Below are 27,298 nucleotides of genomic sequence, written 5' to 3' on the forward strand. Positions count from 1 at the left end.
CTTCATTTGTATTAGGCTTCACAATATCACTACTAGCATCTGCATACATTAATCCATATTCCATCTTAACTGCAACAGCTTCTTTATCCTCAATTTCAATCTCCCTCTTTGCATATTAAGCTATTCCAACTGCCTGCATACCTTAAAGTTATATATCCATTCTCTCTATTGCTGCAACTTGTGTCCACAAATCCAAATCAGTGTTTTCATTTTCTGCACTTCCTTCCACTTCCATCTCTGTAGCTTCTTCATCTTGCACTTGTTTGTCTTCTTCTCCTTTAACCACTGCTGCTCCAACATCCACTTCTTTTTACTTTCTGTCACCCTGTCTTCCAATTCCTCTGTGTTCTCTTCATTAGGAGTTTATCTGTGTTCTACTTCTGCTATAATATCTGCTATATATTTTTGTGTTTTGTTGCTTATATCTAACTTCTGCTTCATATCCATTTCAAACTTTTAATTGTCCCTCTTGTTATTTTCAATCTGCCTGTGTATTTTTTTTCCTTTGTCTTGTATCTGTTACTTCTTTTTTTTTTTTCATCTACAAGTCTCCATAACTCTATCTTTTGTTCACGCATGTCATTGTCATTATTCACTTCCTCATCATTTCCACCTTTTTTTAGAATCTCCCCTTTAACAAGATTATACAAGAATTTAAAAGCATCATTAATGAAATCATTTAATTCAATTGGTTTACATTCATCTTGTCCATTTTCTCCTCAAGCTTCAGCCAATGTGATGCTATAACTATCTCAATTTTCTCCTTTGGTATTTCATCAGTCAATACCTTGGTTGATCTACCTTCATTTTGTTGAAATGGTAGCTTCAAGACAGATCTTTACCTGTGATGATCATTTCTGCCTGTTTCAGTTTCTCCCCTTGTGTTCACAGTTTTGAAGAGCTCCATACTATTTTCTGGAGTTCTGAATGTTTGCCGTCTACATTCTCATGGTTTCGCATGATTGCTTTATGGCTGGAGATTTCCATAATTCATGCTCACTTTATGTCAGCTATGTTGGCAATTATTTGTCCACTGTTTTGAGATTACATATTCATCATTGTGTCCTCCTCAGTATGTTCCACTTCAACCTTCAATATTGGTGATAGTTCGTATTATGGCACTGCCTTCATTTCTACTGGTATCTTTATTATCTTGCTGCTTCTTTTCATCTTACTCCACCTACATGGAGGATGTGTTTTCTCTAGTCGGCATTTTCACATGTTGGCAGTTTATTTTGCTTTGTCATCACTTCAGCTCTCCTCATCATCGTTGGGTGTGTTTCCATTCATGGTTACATATATTTATATGCGTCAATTATTATTCTAGGAGCAGTAGTCTTTGTAACCGCCGTCTTCCACATGCAAAGGATTTCTTGGTATATTTGTTGGCTTTAAATGATCAATAGTGGTGTTCGCTTTCAGCTCCAATCTATAGGAGATATTTTTTCTCGAGTTATATGCAATTACTGGTAATAGATATACTAGCAATATTGTGCGTGGTATGAACCATAGTGGTTAATAATTAGTGTTTGTTGTGTGTGATCAGTACATCGCAAGAACATAGCATTGTTAGAAATAATAGTCCAACAAAATAACTGAGAGGGACGGGGTGAATCAGTTATCCAATTAAAACATTTATCAACCTTAACTAATCTTAACCATTCAATCAAAGTAAACAGCAACCATAACAAGATGCACATACACAATTATACCAAATTTGTTAACTAGGGAAACCCTTGATCAGAGGGAAAACCCTAGTGGGAATGATGCCCACAAAGATATATTGATATATATATTCCTTGTTAGAGGATGGACCCTGTTAGGAGTCTATAAACACATTTAGTACGTAAAAGTCCCTGTTAGGAGACTTTGGATCCTTGTTAGAAAATTCCAACCCTATTAGGAGTTGTGCCAACCCTGTTAGGAGTTGTGCCAACCTTGTTAGGACCCACTATCCAAATAGCTTCTGGGGCAACACCACTGAACTTCACTGTTCAATTGATCTCCCAACTATTCCTTGCAGAATAATTGCTTGTACTATGCTTAATCCTCTTTCCTCTATCCTGTCAACCAAACCAATCACTGTCAGACCTTGTAGACCAGGTCACAAGCCTCGGATCCAAATACCAAACCTCGCATTTCAAAATAAAATCTCGGCAACGAAGTTTTCTCCAACTTCACTCTACTCTGCTTATCTTCACAATTATATCTTTTCTTCTCCTTTTCGCTCTTCTTGCTTACTTCATACTTGCTTACATAACAAATGAAAATGTCCTTCCTTTATACCAAGTCCATAAACAATTCCTTGAGTTGGCCATTACACCTTAATTAGTTATTATAGGACCTCATTAAGAACACATTTTACTTAGTGATAACATCAATTTGTCGTCTTGTAACTTGAATAACTTTTTGTGCGTGTAATATTATGACAAGCAAGCTTAGCCACGTCATCTCCAACATGTCTTCTACATGTCTTTAACCTTGCTTCTCAAAATAACAACTCTACTAAGAGATGTAACAAGTTTACCAGAACATGCTTCTGTAAACTCTGTCTCAGAATAGTCTTCACCAAAACTTCCATAACTTCTTCCAAACTTGATAGCTTTTGCACCCGAGGTTAGTTGCATATACTAGACACATAGCAGTATCTCTTGTTAACCTCGCTAGTGAAATACTCAACGATCTGTCTGTACCAACTAGATCTTTACTAGTTGTTCTTCTATCAAATACCACAGAAAACTCTTGTTGACATCAATGACAAACACAATAATGAATGTAACATATCATCATGATAATGATCTAATCATGTTTCTAGAATACTCCCCCATAGGAATATCATCAGCATTCATGCTTCCAACAAGCATTTTTGTAATTTTGATTATTACAGATATGTACATGTAATTAGAGTAATTCTGATGTGAGAATTCAGTCTATTGTATTGTGTATTCAGTGACATGTGAAGCGGACATCTTGTCTGAAGCTAAAATACATATTATTGTATTGGGAATGGTTCTTTGCTCAATGCATGAGCACTATTGTGTTATACTCCAAGCCTCATGCATGTTCAGCAATATTACACTCTAAGAGTTTTGTATTTGTGTATCATGGATGCTTAGCAGTGATCCTTGTTAATTGTATAACTTCTGATCATTGAGTGATCATTGACCATTGAATACTTCAAAGGGACTGAGATCTTGTAATTGGTTTTCTATTTCTAATAAAAGATCCATATTTCAATGTGCTGGTTTGTTTCCCTTGGTGAGGAGGGTTTTTTCCAAGAACCTTTCTAGTGTTCTCTAATTGTTTCGATTAATTTGTTTTCAATTGTTGCAATCTTATATTTCAGGTTCATAAACTCAACACATTAACATCTCCATTTCTCTTCTTCTCAAATTCTTTGACATGCTTCTGGACATCATTTTCCTTTTCCATCTCCTATTGACATATTTTATTCGTGGAGTGACAATGCTTCTTCTCTTTTCTTGAACTCTTCTTCTTGGCTTCTAAATTGTTGGCTTAGATATTCCAACTGCGATGCTAACAACTGCGATGCTAACTCTACATCCTTAGACTCAAATCTTTCCTTCACATCTTCCATTCCCTTGTAGTGGTTTTCCACCATCACATCCTACAATACCACTCTCATCTCCTACTATCTTACTCTTGACCACCTACACTTTGTTTTCCCTTGTGTCAGGCTATTGTTTCTTTATAACTGGCCTTTCTCTCCATAGTCCATGATCTGATTTCTGCCCAGAAACATTGTCTCTAAACCTCTTTTCTTGCCAACTCAACCTATAATCTGGTTTCCATTTTTTCCTCATCATATCTATCATCCTTTGCACATACTAGTTAGCACGAGCACAATTAAAAACACTTACTTCCTTACACTCCAATTGTTGCCTCTCACCAACCAGCTTCCTTTGCCAACTCCATATTGTATAACCATGATCTCAAACTAGATAAGTAAACTCCCCTATTCTCTTCTCTCTATTATCTCATATATTTATATTCATATTTCTAAAAATGACCAAAATCAACATTCTCACTTCTCTTTACCTCTGCAATAGGCTATTTTCCTTCATTCTTGTCTTCACTTCTTTCAAGTTTTCCATTTTGTAGACTTCTTTACCTTCATCTGCAACATATTCTAAAGCATCATAAAACTCTAGGCATCTTCAAATTCTTCATTATAATACTAGAAAATATCAAATATTGTCCTCTTCATTTTTGGATACTTCACAATGTACCTCTAGTCCATATGGTTTCCTTCTATCTTCAAGGCAGACTACTGCGACTTGTCTTCTATCATTTTCATTCCCAGCAATTTCTACAAGTGCTCTGCTTGCCATTTCTCTCATGACCGTCAAGGTCTTATTATTGACCTTCCTTATAAGGCTTCCCATTCTTGCATACACATATTTAAACACAATATTAGCAAGTAAAACAAAAGATCCAAATATCTTCATAAGTGCCTCACTTGTGGACAATTTCTTCTTTACTTCTTCTCTTGAGTGCTTCCTTCTGACTTCTCTCTGTTCTTTCTTGTCTATCCTTTTGTTCTCCACAACGAGCACTTCCTTCACCTCTTCATTGACATGTTTCTTACTCAGCAACTCTCTATCATCTAAACCTTTTCCATCTTTTCTCTTCAAGTCGATCACCTTTTGCCTTTTGTTCTTCACAAGCAACTACATAGGCCACTTAACTTTCTTTCTCATTGGCCAATACCAAACATATTCTCGGCATCTTTTGTCAAGTCACTACATCACCATAATCTTACACTTATCAAAATCCTTTCTCAACTTTCTTAATTCTTTTTCAAACTCTACATCTTGTTTTCCCATCTTGGTTTTAATCTTGTCTCTTCTTTTGAGACTTTTCTTTGTGTATTGTTGCATCTTTCTATCTTCTCTTTTTTTCTTGACTTGTGATGCCTCGCTTAGAGCTTCAATTCTTTTCCACCTACCCAATCTTTTAGTACCCAAGCTCCTTTTTTACTCTATCAATCTACACCACACATGTATTTTCAAGATTATACAAACAAAACTTGTTGTCTTGCATTTTGTCACCACAAAATTTTGGTAACAGCATGAAACTTTTTCAAGCTAATTTTGTGTTTCTCTAAGTTGAATTTGATATTCAATTGTTCATTGTCGATCAATCAATCAATTTCAATTCGTATATCAAGTTGTTTTACTAAAGGCTTTCATCAAGTCTTTTTCATTTTGCTTTCTATCAAGTCTTTGCTTGATTTTTGAGGCCTTCATCGTCATTTTCTTTGCTTTTGAGTTTGTGTTTGTTGGTTTTTAGTCCTTCGGTTATGCTCATGTCATGGCTTTCGTTTTTCCCTTCGATTCGGTCTAACCTATAGCTCAATCGGAGTTGTCAATCAAAAGTCGTAGTCGTATTAGTGCTCCAAAAATGGACTTTTTTATGCAACAGCATGAATTAAAAATATGATGCTATATTTCCAATTTGACTTTCAAGATTAATCTACACCACACATGTATTTTCAAGATTATACAAACAGAACTTGTTGTCTTGCATTTTCTCACCACGAAATGTTGGTAACAGCACGAAACTTTTTCAAGCTAGTTTCGTGTTTCTCTAAGTTGAATTTGATATTCAATTGTTCATTGTTGATCGATCAATCAATTTCAATTCGTATATCAAGTTGTTTTATTGAAGGCTTTCCTCAAGTCTTTTTCGTTTTGCTTTCAATCGAGCGTTTGCTTGATTTTTTAGGCCTTCATCATCCTTTTCTTTGCTTTTGAGTTTGCATTTGTTGGTTTTTAGTCCTTTGGTTATGCTCATGTCATAGCCTTCGTTTTTCCCTTCAATTCGGTCTAACCTATAGCTCAATCGAAATGGTCAATCAAAAGTTGTAGTTGTTTTAGTGCTCCAAAAATGGACCTTTTTTATGCAATAGCACGAATTAAAAATATGATGTTATATTTCTAATTTGACTTTCATTTTTTGATAAATATGACTTATATTCACTTTTTGTTATGCTTTTAAGTTACTTTATCTTTAAATTTTTAACTTAAAATGGCTATAGTGCACTTTACGTTATAATTTTAAGCGGAGTTACTTTTTAATTTTTCACTTAAAGTGACCATATAACTATATAGTTTCAGTTTAATTTTTTATTTTTAAATCAAATGCTCCTTTAAATGTTACTTTTTAAATGATATTTATGTATTGTATTTTTAAATATGATATATTAATATTGTTTATGTCCCATTTAGTAACATTTCCATGAAATTAAATTGAATAAATGGTTTTAAATTATTAAAAGTGGACCCTTTATATGCAATTACATGTAAAATCCATCAAAAGTGGACATTTTACATGTCTTTGCATATAAAGTTCAAAAGATTATCATGAAAGTGGACCTTTTTGATGTAATTGCATCGAAAGTTGACCTTTTTGATGTAATTGCATCAAAAGTGAAGTTTTCATGTCTTTGCATCTAAAAAGTGAGATGTAATTTAAAATATGCAAGTGACTCAAAAAGGTCCAATTTTAACCAAAAACATGTTTTAATATGTGAAATGACCTCCAAAAAGTCTGATTTTGAAAAAGAACGTCTTTGCCCTCCAAGAACCCGATTTGGGAAATTGTGAGAGATTTACTTGATGGTTTTGCATGATATTTTCTCCAATAGGGTCGATTTTGCTTGGCAATGGATTTTCTAACATCAAAAATGGATTTATCTTGTTAAAAAAATGTTTTTCCAAACTCCTTCCAAGGGCACGTTTTTGGAAAAATCTTCAAAAAACACCATTTTTGGCTCATGCTTTTGCCCAAAAAGGAATCGATTATTGCATTGTGATACACATTTTCAACTTTAAAAACCAAAACATTTTTGTTTCATGTCTTTTTTTAATCACGTGTTTGCTAAAAACGTCCGAAAAATTGGAGTTTTTATTCACTTTTATGCATTTTGAAGCCACTTTTTTACATTTGGGTCCATGTATATACATTTGGGGGAGTCGTTTTTGCATTCACAAGTCAAAAATGACTCCAAAACATGCATATTTTGGCCACGTTTTTGCAAAACGGCCCAGATTTTTGCATTAAAAAGTCATGTTTTGGTTCAGAAAACTCAAAAAATGGCATTTCAGCCCATACATTTGGATCAAGAGGGGTCGTTTTTGAGTTTTAATGTGTTCTCTTGTCTTTGGAGACCACATTTTTGGCCTTTTGAAGTCAAATTCGATCATTGAATGTCCATTACATACGTGTACGGAAAAAAAGTCAAAAAGTTGTTTGAAAATTTGGATTTGAAAAAGAATTGGTCTTCAAGTCCATAAAACTTGCTATTTTGGCTCACAACCTCCAAGTAAGTGGATATTTTCAAACTTGCTCATCAGTTCATGCTTATCTTGCTATTTCCATGCATATTATTGCTTGACGATTGCCACTTGCTGATTTTGTTGCCATAGAAAGTGCATTTTTCCTTTAAAAATGATGAAATAGTTCATTTTCACACTTTTGATTTTTTCCCTAAACTCCAAATCCGAATTTGTGTGTTGAAGTGCTTTGCATCTTGACATGTTTGAGTCACTTTCCAAAGGTATGTTTTTCTTTTGTGTTTTTGTGCTTTGTGCTTGATTTCCGATTTTCTCCATTTTGGAGAAGTTACAAGTTCTTTCCCAGGAACTTGTCCTTGCTTCACTTCATGTGAAAGCATCATCACGTTCCACATCCTATTTCCATATCATGACATCTCACATTTCATCCGACAAATGTGATTACATGTTTTCCATCTCATTCACCATTCGCACATGCATGTAATCCCATTTTCTGCTTCCATTTTCACTCATCTCACTTTTCGCATCCACTCACACGACATGATTACACAAAAAACTTTACATGTAATAACATCTCAAAACCCCGATTTTGACTTAAAGTCACTTTTTGAAAAGTCAAAAAGATGTCATTTTCATCTTCCATGTACTTTGACTTCTCCTTTTCACCAAAGATGACTAGAAAGTTCACTATCCCTTTTCCATTTTCCATATGCATTCGCCCCTTCATGAGCAATTACATGTTTCTACATCTTTCCATGCTTTGCATCTCATCCTCCATTCACATATACATGTAAATTGCATCCACCATACGCATTCGCATTCCATCTCACTTTTCATTCCTCATTACATGTTGCATATAGATGTAATCCATTTTCCACATAATGACATCTTGAAGATCCTAAGTCACGTTTGAAAATCAAAAATCTTCATTCACATGCATTCCCATGCATTCCACTTTCATGTTTCAAAACATTTTCATCCTTCCAAGCACTTTGCATCGAAAAAAAATTTTAAGGTGGTGATAGAAAGATATTTCGAGTTTACATCCGAACATCGTCAAGAAGGTTTTCAAAGTGTCAAAGACTCCAATTTGTGTTGATTTACAAAGGAGAATTCACGACAACTTGAGCGAGAAAAGCTAGATCACATCAAGTTTTCAAATGAGAACGGACAATTCATCAAAGTCAGAGGTTATCAAAAGACGCAACACCATGGTTATCAAGGTGAATGCAACAGTACAAAGTACAAGAACACTTGATCCTGTGATCATCCTGGATTGCATCGTTAAATACAAGGCCCTTCAGAACAATCCCTAGGATTGTTTCCTTCTCTTCCGTTATCTTTCTTCTTTCATGTTTGTAGCTGGAAAAGATGCATTGCATGAAAATGTGTAATGCAAATTGCACATGCAGTTGCATGTAACCCTTTATTTTCTTCTGTAGTTAGACTAAGTCAAAGTTGGTTGAGTTGCTCCCACATTTTCCTCCACCTTTTTCTCAACTCCCATGCCTATATAAAAGAGCGTACCCTCATTGTAAAAATCATCTTTTGTTGTATACAAGAAAGCTCTGCCACATTTGTGCAAGCATAACTTTGATTGTATAATACAAAGTTGGGAGAAAAGTGAATTATAAAAGCAATTGCATTCGAAGCTTTGACTGGAAGTAATTGTGATAGAGCAAATTAAAAGCTTTGATTGTAATTTGTGCCTATTGTCTTTGATTCATGTTATTGTGTGGTCAATAATAGAGCATAGTGATTTAAGAAGCAATCGGAGCCGAAGCTTTGACTGGAAGCAATTGTGGAAATATAGAGCTAGAAGCTTTGTTTGTAGCTTATAATTCTTTCTTAATTCGCAAAATAGTTAAGTTGTTCTTACTTTTAGGAGTCTTTGTGCCCTAATTGTAAAAAAAATTCATATAGAAGTATGACCGGACTTAGAACCAAACCGAAGCATTTTCAGCTAGCCTTTGAGTTAGTGAAAGTTTATCGGTATCACTATTTCTAGCTCTTGATAGAAGTGTAGTTAGAAATTCACCCTACCCATTACTCGCTCCACAAGTAAGTGGGTTCTTTCTTGAAAGATAAGAAGAAAGGATATTGGCAACACCCATTTTATAAAAATCTCTCGACTTCTTGCTTACCTTGAGTTGATCCAAGGAACGGCGAGAAGGGAGAGCCTTCCCTTTAAGGTAGGAGAGACTGTCTCACACGCTATGGCTGGTCATCCTATTTTGCAACTAGATTTTTACCCAAAATTGTCGGTTGCAAAATATCCACCCAACAGAACTAACTTCTATACTCAAACCTTTCAAACTCTCAATTTTTTTTACCCAAACCTTTTAGGCTCTAATACCACTTGATGGAAACAACCTCACATAATCTTGCTCTGACACTCTCACTCTCATATACCAAAAAATTGAAATTTCCTTTCACAAAGAAAACCCTCTTTATAGCAGTGACAGGAAGTTACAGCACAATAGTAAATGTTAACATAGTCTCTTTGAGATACTAACTCAACAATGACGACATGAACTTTACAAAGACCTTTATAGACACAGAGACAACTTCCATTAATTGAATTATAATTGAGCCTCTACAGCCCAAGAGATAGTGTAATTGCCCCTTTTTAGTATTCGTAGCACAGGTTGTAGTTTATTCTGAGGTGATCGGAGGCAGTTTTGGGCATGTATGTGGACCTCCAATTGCAATGGCGTGTCAATAGTAATTGTTTAATATCAATGAGAACAATTACTTATCATTGATATGATTTATCATGCATTAATAAAGTTATTTTGAAAAGTTAAATTTTATTATTTAACTTTATTAAGGCAGAGCCTATAGTTTGTGGAAAATGTTTGAATTAAATGGGACCTTTATTCCGTAGTCTTTGGAAGCATAAATAAAAGTTATTGGGAACTTAAGAAAAATCATGTGCGTAGCACTGGAAATATTAAAGCAATCACGAGAAAATAGGGGTGAAAAAGCAAAAGGAAATAACACAAATGGGGGAAAAGGTAATTTGTTTATCTCACATTGTCAAGGTGAGTGAATAAGCTCTTTGAAAGCGCTATAAAAGAGATGGAAGTGACCTCTTTCAACATGCTGTAAAAATATATTAAGATTATGAAATTGTTTGGAGAATTTGTACCTGGGCTTGGAGGACGAAAAATCCTTCTCAATGACATTCTCTTTGCTCTTGGAAGACACAGCTGGAAGGATTTGTGTTCCCATTGCAAGGTAAAATCTTATAGCTATTTTTTGTAGTGCTGAGATTGGAGTTGCCAGGCAAGAGTTCTATTTTGGAGATAATCTATAGCTTCCATATGATTTTTTTCTTGAGGTTGAGTTGGGGAAATCTGAATGTGATTTAAAAGTATTAGTTGCTGTTACACAATCCCTTCCTGCTGGCCATCCCAAATCTAAGCATTGCAGGTATTTCGTGAGCTGTCAAAGGACAGGGCAGAACTGAATCTGTCTAGATATTTCAGCAAGTAATACAAACCTGAAACACTTACAAACATAAAGAACTGCGCTGGAGACTACAATTTGGGCAGCCATACAGGTCTGAACATCTTAGAGGAACTGTAGCAATTCTGGAGCTGTTGAAATAAAGCTGCCCCACACACTCCAAGCAGCATTGCTGAGTGTATTTATCTGAAACTAATTATATCAGACACAGGCTGTAGCTGGACACAATGGAATTGGTATGCAAACACATTGGATTGTTTTTATAAACTCAATGAATGAAATGCCATTAGTATATTTTAGATTTATTGCATGAGGCTAGCATTGTAACTTACTGCGTTTAACACATTCCATGAACAATAATTTCAGATTAAACTTTATTTATAGTTGAGCTCAGTAATTGTTATGCTATCCCAAGTTTGCATACTCAAGTATTAGTAAATGCCATACTCATATCCAACTAGTAAAAACTCAAGAACCAAACATACCAGAAACTCTGTAAAAAGCTTGCTTGAAAACTGTTTGACAAAGTTACAGTGGGAGAAGAAAGCAAAAAAAAAAAGTTATGAACAGGGGGTGTTACACAGAGATACATAGTTACAATGAAAACAGAGCACCTAAACAATCAGTAAATTGCTATTCCTTACAATTGATCATATGGAGTCAAACACAAATCCAAGATTAAGAATTGATATTTCTTCTATTTTGCAACACAAAGTTATATTGCCAAATTAATCTTCTTCTTTTCCAATTCAAATTTCTCATTCACAAACCAGAAGTCCTCTGTCAAGTCAAACTACTCTTCAATGCATACAATTGGGGGGTTTCCTCATCCAATGGTTCCCATACAATCACACTACTGCATTCCTCTTCTCCAATTCTCTATGTGAACCATTTTCTTGTATCTTTAAATGGGAATGATTTTTTGATGGAGAGGAATTACATAATAAGAACAAACTTTAACAACCACCCCTTTCTCCGCAACCACCTCCTCCATCCTCCGTCTTTGTCTGTCATCAACAATGTCATTCCTTCCTCACTGACCTCTCTCTTCCATGCTATTATGCCCTTGTGTATTTCTATTATCTTCCTTCCGCCCATGTTTCTAGCCATTGTGGACGTTTCCCCTGCAAACTGTTTCCCAAATGGAGAAAACTATCATAGATTAATGTGTAGCTTGATGCTTTTCCATCAATAAATTGAAAGCGTATGGGCTCTAGATTCCCAAGAGGTTTTATTTATGAATCTATGTCAAAAGGTCATGATCTCCAGAATATAAATAGCTAAACACCTTTAGTATGAATATACAGAAAATGCAGAGAGATTATTACCTGATTACTTCTAAAAACTGTAATATCTCCCTCAAATTTCACTATATATGGTCCATATGCAGATAAAATGCTTCTTAGTCTCAAACTCCTAGAGGAAGCAAAGTAGGTAAATCCAATGAAGACACATTATATGATTTCACCATATATGGTCCATATGCAGTTAAAATGCTTTTTAGTCTCAACCTCCTAGAGGAAGCAAAGTAGGTAAACCCATGAAGACACATTATATGATAAATCTATCTCAACCCATAGTTGATGTGCACCCTCGTTTTATCAAGAGGAAACCTCAAGCTATATAACCAATAATGCTAGAGATAACAAATATGGCATAGTGCACCATTTTGACATATAAGAAATGCTTAATATAAAAAGCAAGATTTAGGTAGAGTGGCAAGCTTAAAGGCTCTTGTGAGGACAAGTATATGTACTAAGGGATGCTGAATTGAAGATACAGACAGCAACTCAACAAAGCTTCCCAGAACAGATTTTGAGGTTGGTGTTAGGCATGAGCATTTGAATGTTTTGATTACAAAGTTCATGAAGCAGTTCCAGGTGCAGATATCAGGCATGCCTAGAGGATGTTGAAGGAAAACACTGTGGACTAGAAAATCTCAGTTCTGAATAGCCCAGAGGACAGTTGTGGCAATGGTTGTGGATATTATGATGAGAAAAAGAATAAACAAGCTGGAAGAAGAAATCAAACAAAGGAAGAGGCGAAAAAAAACGAAAGACAAGCAAAGGAAATTTCAAATTATAAATTAGTAGAATTTGAGTTTGAGGAATATGGTGGATGTTAGAGCAGTATGAGGCAAACAATAATAGCAAAGTAAATAAAATACCATCAAAGCAAAGGAATTCAAGTATTACGAGGTGGAAAAGGTTGATGGAAAATAAATATTGACCTTGTGAGTAAGAGTTATTTTCAAAGAGAAAAGCTATAGAGTCTAGGATCATCCAAGATATAAAACTACTTGAACAAGGGGAAAATTAGATCCCTTGAAGAGTTGGCATAATATTAGCATATAAAAGGCCCTCGAATGTAATTTTAAAGAGTTTGAAAGAGAAGAGATAGATGAACAAGATGAAAATGTCATGTTGTGTTATCCTAAAGAAAAGGAAAATATGGTGATTATAATGGCAGAGGAGAACAATTATAAGAATAGACTAAAAGGGAATGCAGCCTACCACTGTAGATTGCCAAAAATATTGCACTTGTGGAAGCAATGCGTATTGGAGATGAAACAACAAAAAATGAGGATAACTTTTTAAGAATTAATATGAAGGGCCTGATAATGTGAGCATGACACAAGCTAATATTGCAGTAAAAATAGATGACAATGAAAATGGACTCTTGATAGTCTGTGATAGGTCGACAAGTAATGGAAAAGATACAAGCTCAAAAAAAGAATTGGAAAGCCTAAATAACATAATGTAGAGAAATAATCACCTGTGGGAATTTGCAGTTCCACTGACTATGCACCGAAGGGTTTAACAAAGAATAAGGAAAACAAAAAAATGGATTTTACTGGAGGCAAACAAGTAGAGAAGTGTCCAACTCCACAATAAGCTGAAAAAGTACAAAGAAAAGAAATTGGAAAACAAGTATGAAGTATATTCCAACAAGAGGTTGGAAGCAACAGAAGAAATTATGTGAAAAAATCTATGCTCCACAAGGGCACGTCCCCTGCTAGATTTCCCCCACACCTATCCTAGGGACAGTATGGGGAAGTAGGGACAAGATTTTTCCATCCCCAAATTCGTTTCGCTTTTTTTTTTTGGAAAAAGAGGATGTTTCCGAAATGGCACTTTCAAAGCAGCACAGTATGGGAGTACAGCTAGAAGTACCTAGGACGGCTAGAAGTCCCCTACCCGTCCAAGGGACTTCTAGCCATCCCCTATGGCTCAAGCCATTTTTGGACTGTCAGTGTTAAACAAAAAAAGGCATTTTTAAATTTGAAAAAATAAGGCTGGCTGGTCCCAAAGACACCCAAACCACATTTAACAATATCAAAACCATAGAAACACGGGGACACGTGCCCCCCCTTTTTCCCCATGTCTTGAAGACTTGGACGCACTGGGGACTTGGGAACTCCATCCCCAGCGGCGCCACTAGATTTCGCCACCTCGGCCAAGGATGGGGGACGTCCTAATGTTGACTATTTGCTAATTTGACTATTTATGTTCAATGTTCGATGTTCCAATTCAATCCAATGTTCAAGTATTTACTCTTTTACATCTTTATATCTTATCTCACAATACATCTTTTCATAACTAGGATTTAAAGTACCATATGTATATATATATACACACACACACACACACACACCCCTCCTGTCCCTTGCCACCGTCCCAAAATTAAGGCCCCTCTATCCCCTCATCCTAAAAACTTGTCCCCCCATTCTACCGTCCCCCCATCCCCCAAGGTGGTGTAACTATGATAAAAACCCAATCTAAGCAATAAAATAACCAAAAAATGAAAAAGAAATTCATTTGTACATTCGCAAAGGAGAATAGAAGAAAGAAAAAGCTGGTCAAGGAGTGAACAACAATTGAAAGAGAAGGTTATGGCATCATATTTGCTTGATTTCGACTCTTAGACATACCATCTACTAATTATGGATAGCTATATATTATTGCGAACTTCAATGTTTACTGTTATGTAGTTTAGTTATAGTATTTACATTTTAATATTATTGTGGACAGCAGATTATGGAGTTGGACTCCTATTGTTTACTGTTAAGCATTTTAGCTATAATAGAATGTCCATTGTTTACATTTCAATATTTTATGTCATTTCATGCATGAAACTTGGAGCTAATGGGGATTTTTGCTATATGTACGCCATATTTTTACAATGAAAATATTTGAACTTTGTTAATTTGCTATGTATTGAGCTTCTAAAATGTCTATGGTGAATTGTTTACCAATGTTATGATATGCATATTTGAAATCTCTCTCTCTCTCTCTCTCTCTCTCTCTCTCTCTCTCTCTCTATATATATATATATATATATATTCTCTTGTTTTTTTAATATTCATCCCCTAACATCTTGTCATCTAAATTTTGGCATTGAGTTGTACCTGTACCAAAAACACATCCCTGTCCCCTAAAACATCCCCAACCCGGAAACTCGATGGAACATAGGAAAAAATTGCCCACACTTGAGTTCTCGAGTTCATTGAACAAGGACCTTTACATATTATAAGGTGAGGATGATGCAATTGGCCTTTTGTGTCATAGTTCCCACCAAACATATGTTCCTATTGCTTTGATATTTTTGGGATATAGTTTGTAATTGTGAATGATGAGCTGTATTAGTGGCCCTTTAGTGCTTTTCCTTTGTTTATTAAATTATTTTTGCTTTTAAGGGTGCATTGCTATGAGATGTCAATCAAGCAGTGGGGAGAATTTGGCTACTGTTAGATATTCCCTTTCTTATAGAAATGCAGTCTTTGCTGATAATTGGCTGCTGGTTTTTTATCATTTAATATTCAAAGCTGCACAATCTATTGCCAACATATTTTCTCTGCATCTTTTAATAACTAGAGTCTAAATCATCATGACACTAAGAACTGTATGTGATCTTTTTTATTCTGAGAAAAATGATTTGGGATGGTTATCTTTTTCTCTGAGTTTGTTTGTTCTAGATTTCAGACTAAACATGTAAGTTGTAGAATCAGACATGCCAGACACAGTGTTAAAATCTGCAGGGAACAGAGGTTTGCCTGCACTAACTTGAACTCTCTAGAGAAAATCCTAGCAACCTGACTTTCATTTCATATATTTGTTTTTCTCCAGTACTGATTTCGTTCTATTTTGTTGTTCCAGTTTCCAATCTGGAAACATGAGTTGTATAAGAGTGTATGATAAAAACTTGATGTTCTATTCAATTAATGTGCACCACTTTTATATAGGAGATATTTGCAGTTTGTTAACTGCACAACTATAACCAGTACGAACCAGATTGTAACTGATAGACAGTTGCATTACTCAATGATATTACTCCTCGCCAACATTCCAACCTTTAATATATTGATCCTAAAAACATCAAAAACACCTTACCTTAGGGAACCCCCCTTAAGGATTACATAGAAAAACATGCAGATTATATAATATGAATACATATATTGAGAAAATCTTCTTCTGAAGTAGCAAATCGTCAGCCAAGCAAAGCTCCATCAAGTTGTCTGTTGATCCTCAGAGAGGTGTAGTGTCGAGCTGTGTTCTTAAGCTTTTAGTTTCAAACTTGTGAATCACAGATTCTTGAAGAGATGTAACAGAACTCTATCATCGTCGAGTGACGGCAAAAGGGTATAATTCTCGATCATATGCCCTAAAGCTTGCTCGACATCAATCCATATTGAGCACAATATCAAGTCCCAAACCTGTCTCCATAATGAATCTTCACAAAACATGTATCCTTCAAATTTGCCAACATTAGAATGCAAAAAAAAAGTAGAAAATCAAAAACTTCAAAAACATTTCTCGTGCAGAGTACCATCTCAAAGCAAGAAGCTGACTTGAAATGATGAAAGTTCCTCCATCCTCCGATGTCACCAACCTCCAGAAGTGAAGGTTCAAAGGCACAAAATTGGGATTAATAGGAGAATTACTAATGATTTCTCAATCATTTGATGTATCCCCTCGTTAATATAAGCAACATTTCCTTCATCGGGTTCTTCTTGCAATTTTCCCTCAAGAAGATCACTAGCTCTGGTTCAGCAAGCCCATGTTGTGTGGCTGTTTTTCTTACAATAGAAACATTTATTTAACTTCTATCTAACAATTTCTTAATACTTTGTGAGTATAATAGCTTGTCTATTAGATGATCTTCTTCTATAACTTCCTCTATCCTTTTTTCTTCTACTAGAAGGGCTGAGATCATATCCTCTAAACTATGTGAAGTGATTTGGCTGAGTGTAAAGACAACATTGCTATATTTTGAAGAAAAGCTATTTAACAGAATGGCCTTGCATCATCAAGAAGAGCCTTTACCTCTACAAGTTGCTTAATGAGAAACCTCAAATTACTTGTATGGTTCGACATTGTAACTCTATTTCCCATTTTGCATTTAAACAAATGAAGTTTAAGTAAAAAAATTTGCATTGACAGCTTTCACACCCAATACCTTATTCAAATTATCCCAAATGTCTGCAGACAATTCACCTAAATCTACATGATGAAGCTCAGAATCTGCAAGACCAAGATTAATAATAGCCTTGACATTTTATCGCTATTGTTCCACTACAATAATTTGTTTGTATTTGTAGGTAGTTTTTCTTTTCCGCTGACTATTCCCCATAAATTCTCATTCAGTAGTTGCGTTTGAATTTAAATTTTCCATCTATGAAAATTGAAACCAGAATATTTTTCTAGCGGAAACTCCATCTCCTCAAAATAATGAAATTAAGTGAATATCATATCCATAAAGACTTTATTGATATAGGGTAAACTTTAAGAAACCTCCTTCCAGAAAAAGATAAAAATTATTGGTGAATCTTTCACTATTTTGAAAAACCAAATTATGTTTATTGGCAACTCTCTCAATTTTTTTATTTTAAATATTATTTACATTAGCGATTATTTTGGAATCATAATTTTTTAGTACAAAATATTGGTGAATCTCAATAATAATACGAAGTTCGCTAATCGTCATAGAATATTACAAATCAAAATTGAACATGTTTATCTCATGAAAATTATGAAGATAATTACATTATATTTTAAATCAATAGTGAAAACTAAATATTGGTAATATATTTCTAAAGTAACTAATAATTATGATAATTATTGGTGAATTAATTTTAATTTTTATGAAGGCAAGAGCCTACAACACAACAGTAACTTGTGAGCCTCTCATGTGGGAGGTCTTGGGTTTGAATTTATATATAATTAATTACAATAAATAACAATAATTAATCTAGGCTTCGGCCATTTACTGATCCCAAAAAAAAAAAAAATTCTACGATAATATATAATATTTAGGTGAATCAAATCTAATCATGTATCGAATATTGTGGCGAATCTTTGAGTTTAAATTTTTTAATAAAATAATTTTTTTAACAATCTTAAATATTTTAGAACTAAATTTTATTAAATGTGGTGATTTAGGTTTCATTAAATCTTAAATTATTAGCTAAATTACTAACAAAAAAAATTCTAAAATTCACAAAATTACAAATATTCACCACTAAGTGCCAGATCATCAAAATGTTCCTCCATTAAGCGGCTTCATTGTTGCAATTACCCCCGAAACAGAGACAATGCTTGGAATGAAATTCAAAACTATAAAAAAAAATGGTTTTCCCCGCTCTAAGAGGCCCGTCCAAACTAACCATACTGATTTCCTAATCAATTTCAAATTGACATTGGTTCTGTTATGTCATTTCTCTTCAGACTTATTTGGCACATGCATCTGAACATCAGACAAGAGTACTTTACCTTTGGATGACTTAGCTTATTCTCAATATAATCAAAACACTTCACGTCTACAGATCTGCCATGTCAAGAGTCTCGAATTATCCTCCGCATGTAAATGAATTCTTTAGGCTTCAATGCTTAATTTAAACAGCGAACATCTCCAATGCCCGAGAAGCTGCCACAGATGTATATTCTATACTTAAAAAAGGTTTAGAAGAATAATATGTTGCTCATCAATCTGGGCTATCTCTGTCTTATCCTTACTATATTTATCGAAAAGAGTGATCACGGGAACATCCATAAAACAAGAAAGAGAGAATCGCTGAAAACAGAGGAGCATTCTTCACCTGCAGGACTGTCTTCGCCGTGCAGTGCTTCACCACACAGAATAAGGGATTATTTCCATCACCGCATGCTTCAACTTTCCATGGTAAATCTCAGACTTTATTGCTCTGCCCTCAAGTGATAAACTTAGTCATGTAACAGGCAGATTAAACCTGCTCTGATAGCATATGTGAGCGTATGATAAGAACTTGATGTTTTATTCAATTAATGTCCACCACTTTTCTACAGAAGGTATTTGCAGTTTGGTAATTGTATAACTATAGCCAGTATGAACCATATTGTAACTGATAGACAGTTACATTAATCATGATATTATGCCAACAGTAGGATCAGAGAATCCAGATATTGTGTTAAATTCTGCAGAAATGCACGGAATTGTACTCTCCAGAGAAAAAGCTTACCACCCTGACTTTCATTCGAAAAGTCTGGTCTTCCCCATTGCTGCTTTCAACAGATTTCATAGGACTGCTCAAACAATGAAACTACGACTGGCAGACTCCTCTATGATCCCGCCCTAACTGGACAAATTGTTTTCTAATCGGGGCAACCCAATGTTTTAAATAGGAAAGAAGACAAGTTTTTCCACATAGATGTAAAAGACTGGTTGTAATATAAATTAATTCTCACAGTTGGAGTTCAAGATCGAATGACACCCCAGCAAACTGACTATGGAGGCCTTGCTAAAAATCCTAGAAGATGTTTTTGAATAATCCCTTGAATCTCCAACTGTCATTGTTTATAACTTTATATTGACGATTGAACTACCATATGCAATTGATCAGAAAATGTTACCCGGAATGATTGATGACATATTGCAATAAAGAATATCTGCAGCATTAAAAAAAGGAATCTGCCCCAAACGGTGCCAAAAACAGCAAATACACTTTAAAGCTATTGTAAACGGCACCGCACGTTTGAGGATTGTTTTGCTTTTAACATCCAATATCGGTGACGTTTGGCATTGCAAATGGCCATAAGTTTTCGACATTTTGGCAACTTCGGCGCATTCAAACTGCAATTAAAAAATGTCGAAAACCCTAGCTAATAGTCATACAAGCTCTTCAAGGTATGTATCTTAACAGTAACAAACAATAAAACCCAGGTTCAAATCCCCACATCGCAACAAGACAATCCATAAAAACGAGAACGAAGCAGAAAAGTTTAAGGTATATTCAACTATCGGTAGACAATTTTATGATATATTGAGAAATGGTAAGTGGGATCGCATAGTATTGAGCCCCAATAACTCAATTCAACATGTAAGTCTGTAATGTGCTGAAAAGTGCGGTTCTGAGATTCTGAAATAATAGCAGAACAACGTGAGAAAGGAGGTTTAATACAAAGGCAATTGAAAGATTTGAAAAACTAACATTAAAATTAACAAACAAAACTTTCCTCGGTGTAGGACTCAATTGCTGCCCTGTAGCGCCCTCTTCTGTAGCTTGTATTGCCCTGCTCTTTCAATTTTTCGGCCACCCCCGCCATTGTTTACTGTAAAAAATTTGGGATTCTTTCGATGTGCAGCCCCTGCGAAATTGTCGCAGATGGCGGATTTGTAGGCTCTTTTAAATTGTAATTTAATGGTTACAGTCAGTAGCTTTTCCAGATATGATATGAGCTTTCGAAACCTGGAAAACGACTGTACTTAAATACGTAAGCCCGTTAAGGCGGAGCTCAGCGAAAGGATATTGATTGGCCGGACATTTTACAACTTTTTGGCGCTAGATTTTGAATTTAATGAATCCGCGTGGATCTATCTCATTGGGTGAAGTTAGATGTAGAAAGTTCTGCCCCTTTGTCCGCGGAAGAGAGGAAATTTAAAGAGGATCTCACATTGAACGGTTTGGCATCATTTCCAATACTGTCTATGCGGGCAATGTCTGTCTATGCTGACATCAAATCACAGATTCCTTATTTTTAACAAGAGACATAATTGGTCATAGTTCCTGCCTAATGCATAATGGTTGTAGAGGTGTAGATGAGTGAGAATCTAAATTAATTTTATGAACGCATTAACTTTTGCCTAGAAATGTACTTGTGATCTAATAGGATTGCTCATATTTTGTTGTTAAATTCTCGTTCTAGAAATGCACTTGTGATCTGATAAGATGGCTCACATTTTGTTGTTAAGTTCTTGTGCTATATTATTATATCTTTGGGCATTTAAGTCCAAGAATAATAGGCCAAAGTCCCAAATATGGCACTAAGTACTTAATATCATACTACGGTCAATACATATGCTTTAAACAAATTTGCACCTTCTACATTGACAACTTAAATTATGTGCAATGAGGAAAGATATCCATACCAATATTTGAAATATAGAACTTGAAAAAGTGATGAAGCATTTGGAGTATCGCATTATATGTTTAAGCATACCATGCATGCTATTAGACAACCATGAGTAGTTGAAATAACTCTCCCAACTATGTATTATTCTCATCTTGATTATCAAATGGAACTCACTATTTTTAATCATTAGCATTGGACAAAAACTAAGATAGAGATATAGATAGAGATAAATAGTAGTATACAACAATAACAATCTAAACATATATGCAAAGGAAAAAAGGATAGATAATATAGAGGAGGAAGAGGAAGAGAGATAAAATAGTAAGATAGAGTGAGACCAACATAAGGTGTGTGTGTGTGTGTGAGAGAGAGAGAGAGAGAGTGAGAGAGAATTATTTTTCTTAATAAAACAAATAGTCAAAATAAAATCATGGTTATAATAAAAAATTAAAATATATTATATTGTAATTAATGAAACTAAGAATTTAATTTTTATATTAAAACTCACATTTTTAAAAGAAAAAATGAAATGTATTGAAATATACAAATATTTTATAAGTAAAACTAATTTTTTAATTTTACACAATTAGAAAAGGTTTACTATTTAATGTTTTGTATTTCCAAAATTTTCATAAAATTAAATAATTTTTAATTACGAAATAATATCTATATAATTTAATATGTACATTTGTAAATAATAAATAGATGTAACACATATTGATGTTGATGAATAAATATGATGTAATAAACAATAAATAAAATATAACTATTTAATTTTAATACATAGTTTATAAAAATCTAATAATAATTTATATATCTTTTAGAATTGAATTATTTTTATTTTGTGGTTATTTCTTTAGTATTTTTTTGATATAAAATATAATCATTAATTTAATATTAAAATATATATTTAAGTTTTAAATGTATTTAAACTAAATGATAAATTGTTTAAATAAAAAATATTAATAATAATAAATAATATAATTTAAAAATTGTAACACTTATCAATTATACATATTACAAACACTATTACAAAATATAATTAAAAAATAATATTATTTAATTTATTTTTATTAAAGTAAAATAATAGTAATAATTTAACTACTTTTATTAAAAAAGCAAAGTTTTAAAAAAATTAGAAATTCAAATACAAAGATATAACATATTGAAATTATATTAAAAAAACATATATCAAATAGTCAAAAATAAACATCAATGTAAAACTAAAACTAATAATAAATATATTTAAAATAAGAAATTAAAAATATTTAATAAATTGTGATAATTAATATTGATTAGACATGTGGTGTGAGGTGGAAGATAAAATGATTGAAAAAATAAAATCTTATCAACTTGTCACAAATGTGAAAAAGATAAAGTTATAATTAATACATTCGTTAATGCAAGATGAGGTTGTTAGAAAATAATTGTATTTTTTGTTGAAGAAAATTAATTTTCTCCCCACCAAAAAAGTATAGACCAATAGAATGGATGAAAAATTTGATTTATAAAATAATGAAAAATCAAAAAAATATATAAACATTTGAAATCTTATATAATCTTTTAAATTCTTGGATTTGATTGGTTAGTGTTAATGTCATATTTGGATTGACACGAATCCATAAGTATTCCTGCCTTGGCAGGAACTAATAATTAAGCTTAAATTTACAATGCAGCAGTCAACTGATTTTTAATTTAATTAGCTAAAATCAATTTGAATGGCGTTTTACACTTTTTTTATAAAAAATCTTTGAAAATTTGTAATCAATAAGGTGATGCCAAAAAAAGTTTTTATTATTATTATTCACTCTATATTTGCTCCAGGTACATTAGAGACTTTATTTGTATTAATTATTAAATTCATTTCATGTTAATGTGTCAAATCTAGTATTAATATTGTTTATTCATTTATTTCATGACAATCTTATATGTTAACATGTCAAGTGGTTGATCTCATATTTTACTTATACGTAAGAGTTCTACAACTTTTTTGCTTTTTTTTTAACCAGTTCTATTCATTGTTGGTGTTGATGTGGAGAGCCCAACCCCTACTTATCCCCCCCTCTCATCCACGGAATTGTCTATATGCTTGGATTGGGATCTCAAAGCATTGGGTGGATCCCTAATGCATGTTGACCACTAATGTCGCTCCTCATTTGGAAGCTTGTGTTGATAGTGGTAGTTCTAGCCTAGGGTTGGCCCTTACAGCCAATGTGCATTGTGGGTGTGCAAAGAATGTATATGTGGTGGATGTTGTTTTTCAAGCCAACATCATTTCAAAAGATGGTTCTAGTATGTCTCTATATTGGGATGAATGTGGCAACTACTCACATTGGTGCTTAGAAAAATGATATTGTGGGTCATTGCACTTTGGTGTCGAAACTCCTACAACCACAAGTCTCTTAGGGTGAGGACGGTCTGAAAATTTGCCTAAGACAATGTCATGGACAACATTGCTTCTTCCCTTCATTTGTGCTTGGTTGGAATATTTTAGGCATTTAGACCCATGATTGACATGGTAAGAAGGTGTGTTAACTCGAGATGGAAATTGAAAGGAACTGTATGTCTTAGCCATGCTAGGAGGACCTTTTCTTTTTAGATTTACAGCTAAGGGGGATTTCTTTTTCACCATCTCTAGCTCTTAGAGCTCTGGGAAGCATAGCTTAGCGCTCTCTAAATGGAAGTTGGGGTTTCATCGTAGCACTAAACTCAACCAGTTGGCTCAAGTCTGAGTTAGATTGTTTGGACTCCCACAAGAGTTTTGGGATGAAAGAGTTTTTCAAGTGGATAGGTAATTCCTTTGGCCACTTTGTTGGTCTTGACAATGTCCCAGTACATAGGTCTAGATTAGTTTATGTCAGGTTCTATGTGCATGTAGTGGTGAATAGGCCCCTCCATAACTTTATTTCACTCGAGTCTAAATGGGGTACATGAACACAAGCTATTATATCTATGAGAATGTCTCCCTATATTGCAAGAGTTGTGCTAAACATGGGCACATTATTCATTGGTGTAAGCACCCCTACCCTAAAAAAAAGGATCCTAAGCTAAAGGAAAAGGTATCTACTCCAAATGTTATGGAGAAAGTCAAGTGGTGGTCTCTCACAACATATGCATTGCTCCTCCTGTTGGCCCAAATGTTGTTTTGGGTTAGGCCTCTAAGGAGAAGGAGAACTTTGCAAGAATTGGTGGAAGGGGAATTCCCCTTTCTTAATAGCATTATGTATTTAATAGAGACCCTAGAACCTAAGGAAAAATCCACCACCCACCTAAGAAGGAATTTGGGTTTGAATTTAGAAAAGGGGAGATTTCATGGAGGACGGGATGCAATAGAGAATCAAATGCATAGGGGGAATCATGGTGAAGAATATTGTGTCCCCCTCAACTCTTGGTATGAAAGGGAAGGTCAAGTAACTTTTTTTATTATAACAGAGTTGGACACCAGTATTGATGGTATTGTTGGGAAGGAAAGATGGGGTCACATGGCTTGCTATACTTCTACCACAAGTCTCTTAGGGTGAGGGTGGTTCAAAAATTTGCCTCGAACAATCTCATGGAAAATATTGCTTCTTCCCTCCATTCATGATTGGTTGGAAAATTTTAGGCATTTAGACTCGTGATTGACATGGTAAGAAGGTGGGTTAACTTGCGATGGAAACTAAAAGGAAGTGTGTGTGTGTGTATGATTAACATGGTAAGAAGGTGTGTTAACTCGAGATGGAAACTGAAAGGAACTGTATGTCTTGGCCATGCTAGGAGGACTTTTTCTTTTTAGATTTACGACTAAGGGGGATTTCATTTTCACCATCTCTAGCTCTTGGAGCTATGGGAAGCATAGCTTAGCACTCTCTAAATGGAAGTCAGAGTTTCACCCTAGCACTAAACTCAATCCGTTGGCTCATGTCTAAGATAGATTGTCTAGATTCCATTAAGAGTTTTGGGATGAAAGAGTTTTTCAGGTAGATTGGTATTTCCTTTGGCCACTTTGTTGGTCCTGACAATGTTATAGTACACAGGTCTAGATTAGTTTATGTCAAGTCTTATGTTAATGTAGTAGTGTATAGGCCCCTCCCTAACATCATTTCACTCGAGTCTAAATGGGGTAAATGGACACAAGCTATTATATCTATGAGAATGTCTCCCTATATTTCCAAAGTTGTGCTAAACACGGGTACGTTATCCATTGTTGTAAGCACCCCAGCCCTAAAAAACAAGGATCCTAAGCTAAAGGAAAAGTGTCTACTTGATATGTTATGGCGGAAGTCAAGTGATGGTCTCTCACTACATACACATTGCTCCTCATGTTGGCCCAGACGTTGGTTTGGATCAAGCCTCTAAGGAGAAGGAGAACTTTGCGAGAATTGGTAGAAAGGGAATACCCCTTTCTTAATAGCATTATATATTTAATAAAGACCTTAAATCCTAAGGAAATATCCACCACCCACCTAAGAAGCAATTTGGGTTTGAATTTAAAAGAGGGGGAGATTTCATAGAGGACAAAATACAATAGAGAATCAAATGCATAGGGGGAATCATTGATGTAGGAGCATCTTTCATGGAAAAATTTATATTAAAAAAAAAAAAAAAAATCTGGAGGAGAGAGAAAAGTGACGAAAATTAGAGGAGAAATAATAAAAAAATAAAAAAGGGGAAAAAGGAGAAAAGAGAGAAAAAGAAGATTTCTATTTTCGAGGTGCATAGGTGGCATAATAGAAAAAAATAAAAAAATAAATGGTTGTCATTTCATTTATCAAGGTGTGTGGGCAGAATTCTAGGAAGTTATGAATATTGTAGAAAGTTGTGGATATTATAGAAGGTTGTGGAAGTTGTAGAAGGTTGTGGAGGAATTCTAGAAGCTTGTGGATAAGTCATGCATGGGGTGGTAAGTGCCTATTTAAGCAATGCATATGAGCATTTCTAATCAAGCTCAAGGAGAAGCTTGAGGAGTAGAAGCTCAAGAAGAAGGTGAAAGCTCAAGGGGAAGTTTGAGAAGTAGAAGCTAGAAGGCGTGAAGACTTCAAGGTGTGAAAGCTCTAAAGGTGTAGCTCTTAAAGTAGAAATTCTTGGTGAAGCTCTTGGTGTGAAGACTCTTATTCAGGATTTCTCTTATGTTGAAGAAGTCATATCATCTTGTGGGTGTTGTAAGGATTTTTCAAGTATAATAAAATTATTTGTGAAGCATTTTTTTTTTCTTGGTCTCTATATTGTTGCATTCTTGGTTGTGAGTTGTTAGAGTGGTGTGGCCCTCTATCAATTATGGTGAAGAATATTGAGTCCCCCTCAACACTTGGTATAAAAGGGAAGGTCAGGTGGCTTTGTTTATTATCACATTGTTGGACACCAGTATTGTTGGTATTATTGGGAAGGGAAAATGAGGTGACATAGATTGTTGTGCTTCTACCACAAGTCTCTTAGGGTGAGGATGGTCCGAAAATTTGCCTCAAATAATGTCATGGGCAACATTGTTTCTTCCCTTCATCTGTGCTTAGTTGGAATATTTTAGGCATTTAGACCCCATGATTGACATGGTAAGAAGGTGTGTTAACTCTAGATAGAAACTAAAAGGAAGTGTATGTCTTGGCCATGCTAGGAGGAATTTTTCTTTTTAGATTTATGGCTAAGGAGGATTTTATTTTCACCATTTCTAGCTCTTGGAGCTATGGGAATCACAGCTTAGCACTCTCTAAATGGAAGTTGGGGTTTCGCCCTAGCACTAAACTCAACTGGTTGGCTCATGTCTGAGTTAGATTTTCTGGACTCCCTCAAGAGTTTTGGGATGAAATAGCTTTTCAAGTGGATAGGTAATTCCTTTGGCCACTTTTTTGGTTATGAGAATGTCACACTACATAGGTCTAGATTAGTTTATGTCAGGTTCTATGTGACTGTAGTGTGAGCAGGCCCCTCTCTAACATCATTTCACTCAAGTCTAAATGGGGTAAACGGACACAAGCTATTATATTTATGATAATGTCTCCCGATATTGCCAAAGTTGTGCTAAACATGGGCACGTCATCCATTATTGTAAGCACCCCTACCTGCCCTAAAAAAAGGGATCCTAGGCTAAAGTAAAAGGTATCTACTCCAAATGTTATGGGAGAAAGTCAAGTGGTGGTCTCTCACAAC

The 27,298-nt window shown here is 34.6% G+C and overlaps 1 protein-coding gene across 4 annotated transcripts in view; it reads right to left on the bottom strand.

Moving 5' to 3' along the window:
* Positions 1–20,647, bottom strand: part of LOC149553327 (E3 ubiquitin-protein ligase CHIP-like) — a 99,053-nt gene extending 78,406 nt beyond the window's left edge. For 2 of the 4 annotated variants that reach the window (XM_089788784.1, XM_089788783.1), the window contains exon 1: positions 20,278–20,637. In XM_089788784.1, the coding sequence (XP_089644910.1) occupies positions 20,278–20,368 (91 nt within the window). In that variant the 5' untranslated portion in view covers positions 20,369–20,637. Of the gene's footprint in view, positions 1–20,277 lie in introns of all 4 variants that reach the window. The other 2 variants (XM_089788786.1, XM_089788785.1) reach the window with 2 other exon arrangements.
* Between the last annotated feature and the right edge of the window lie 6,651 nt (positions 20,648–27,298).

The sequence above is a fragment of the Cupressus sempervirens genome, chromosome 6, assembly GCF_028749045.1.
Source record: "Cupressus sempervirens isolate cs-2001-9-10 chromosome 6, ASM2874904v1, whole genome shotgun sequence".
NCBI lineage: Eukaryota > Viridiplantae > Streptophyta > Pinopsida > Cupressales > Cupressaceae > Cupressus > Cupressus sempervirens.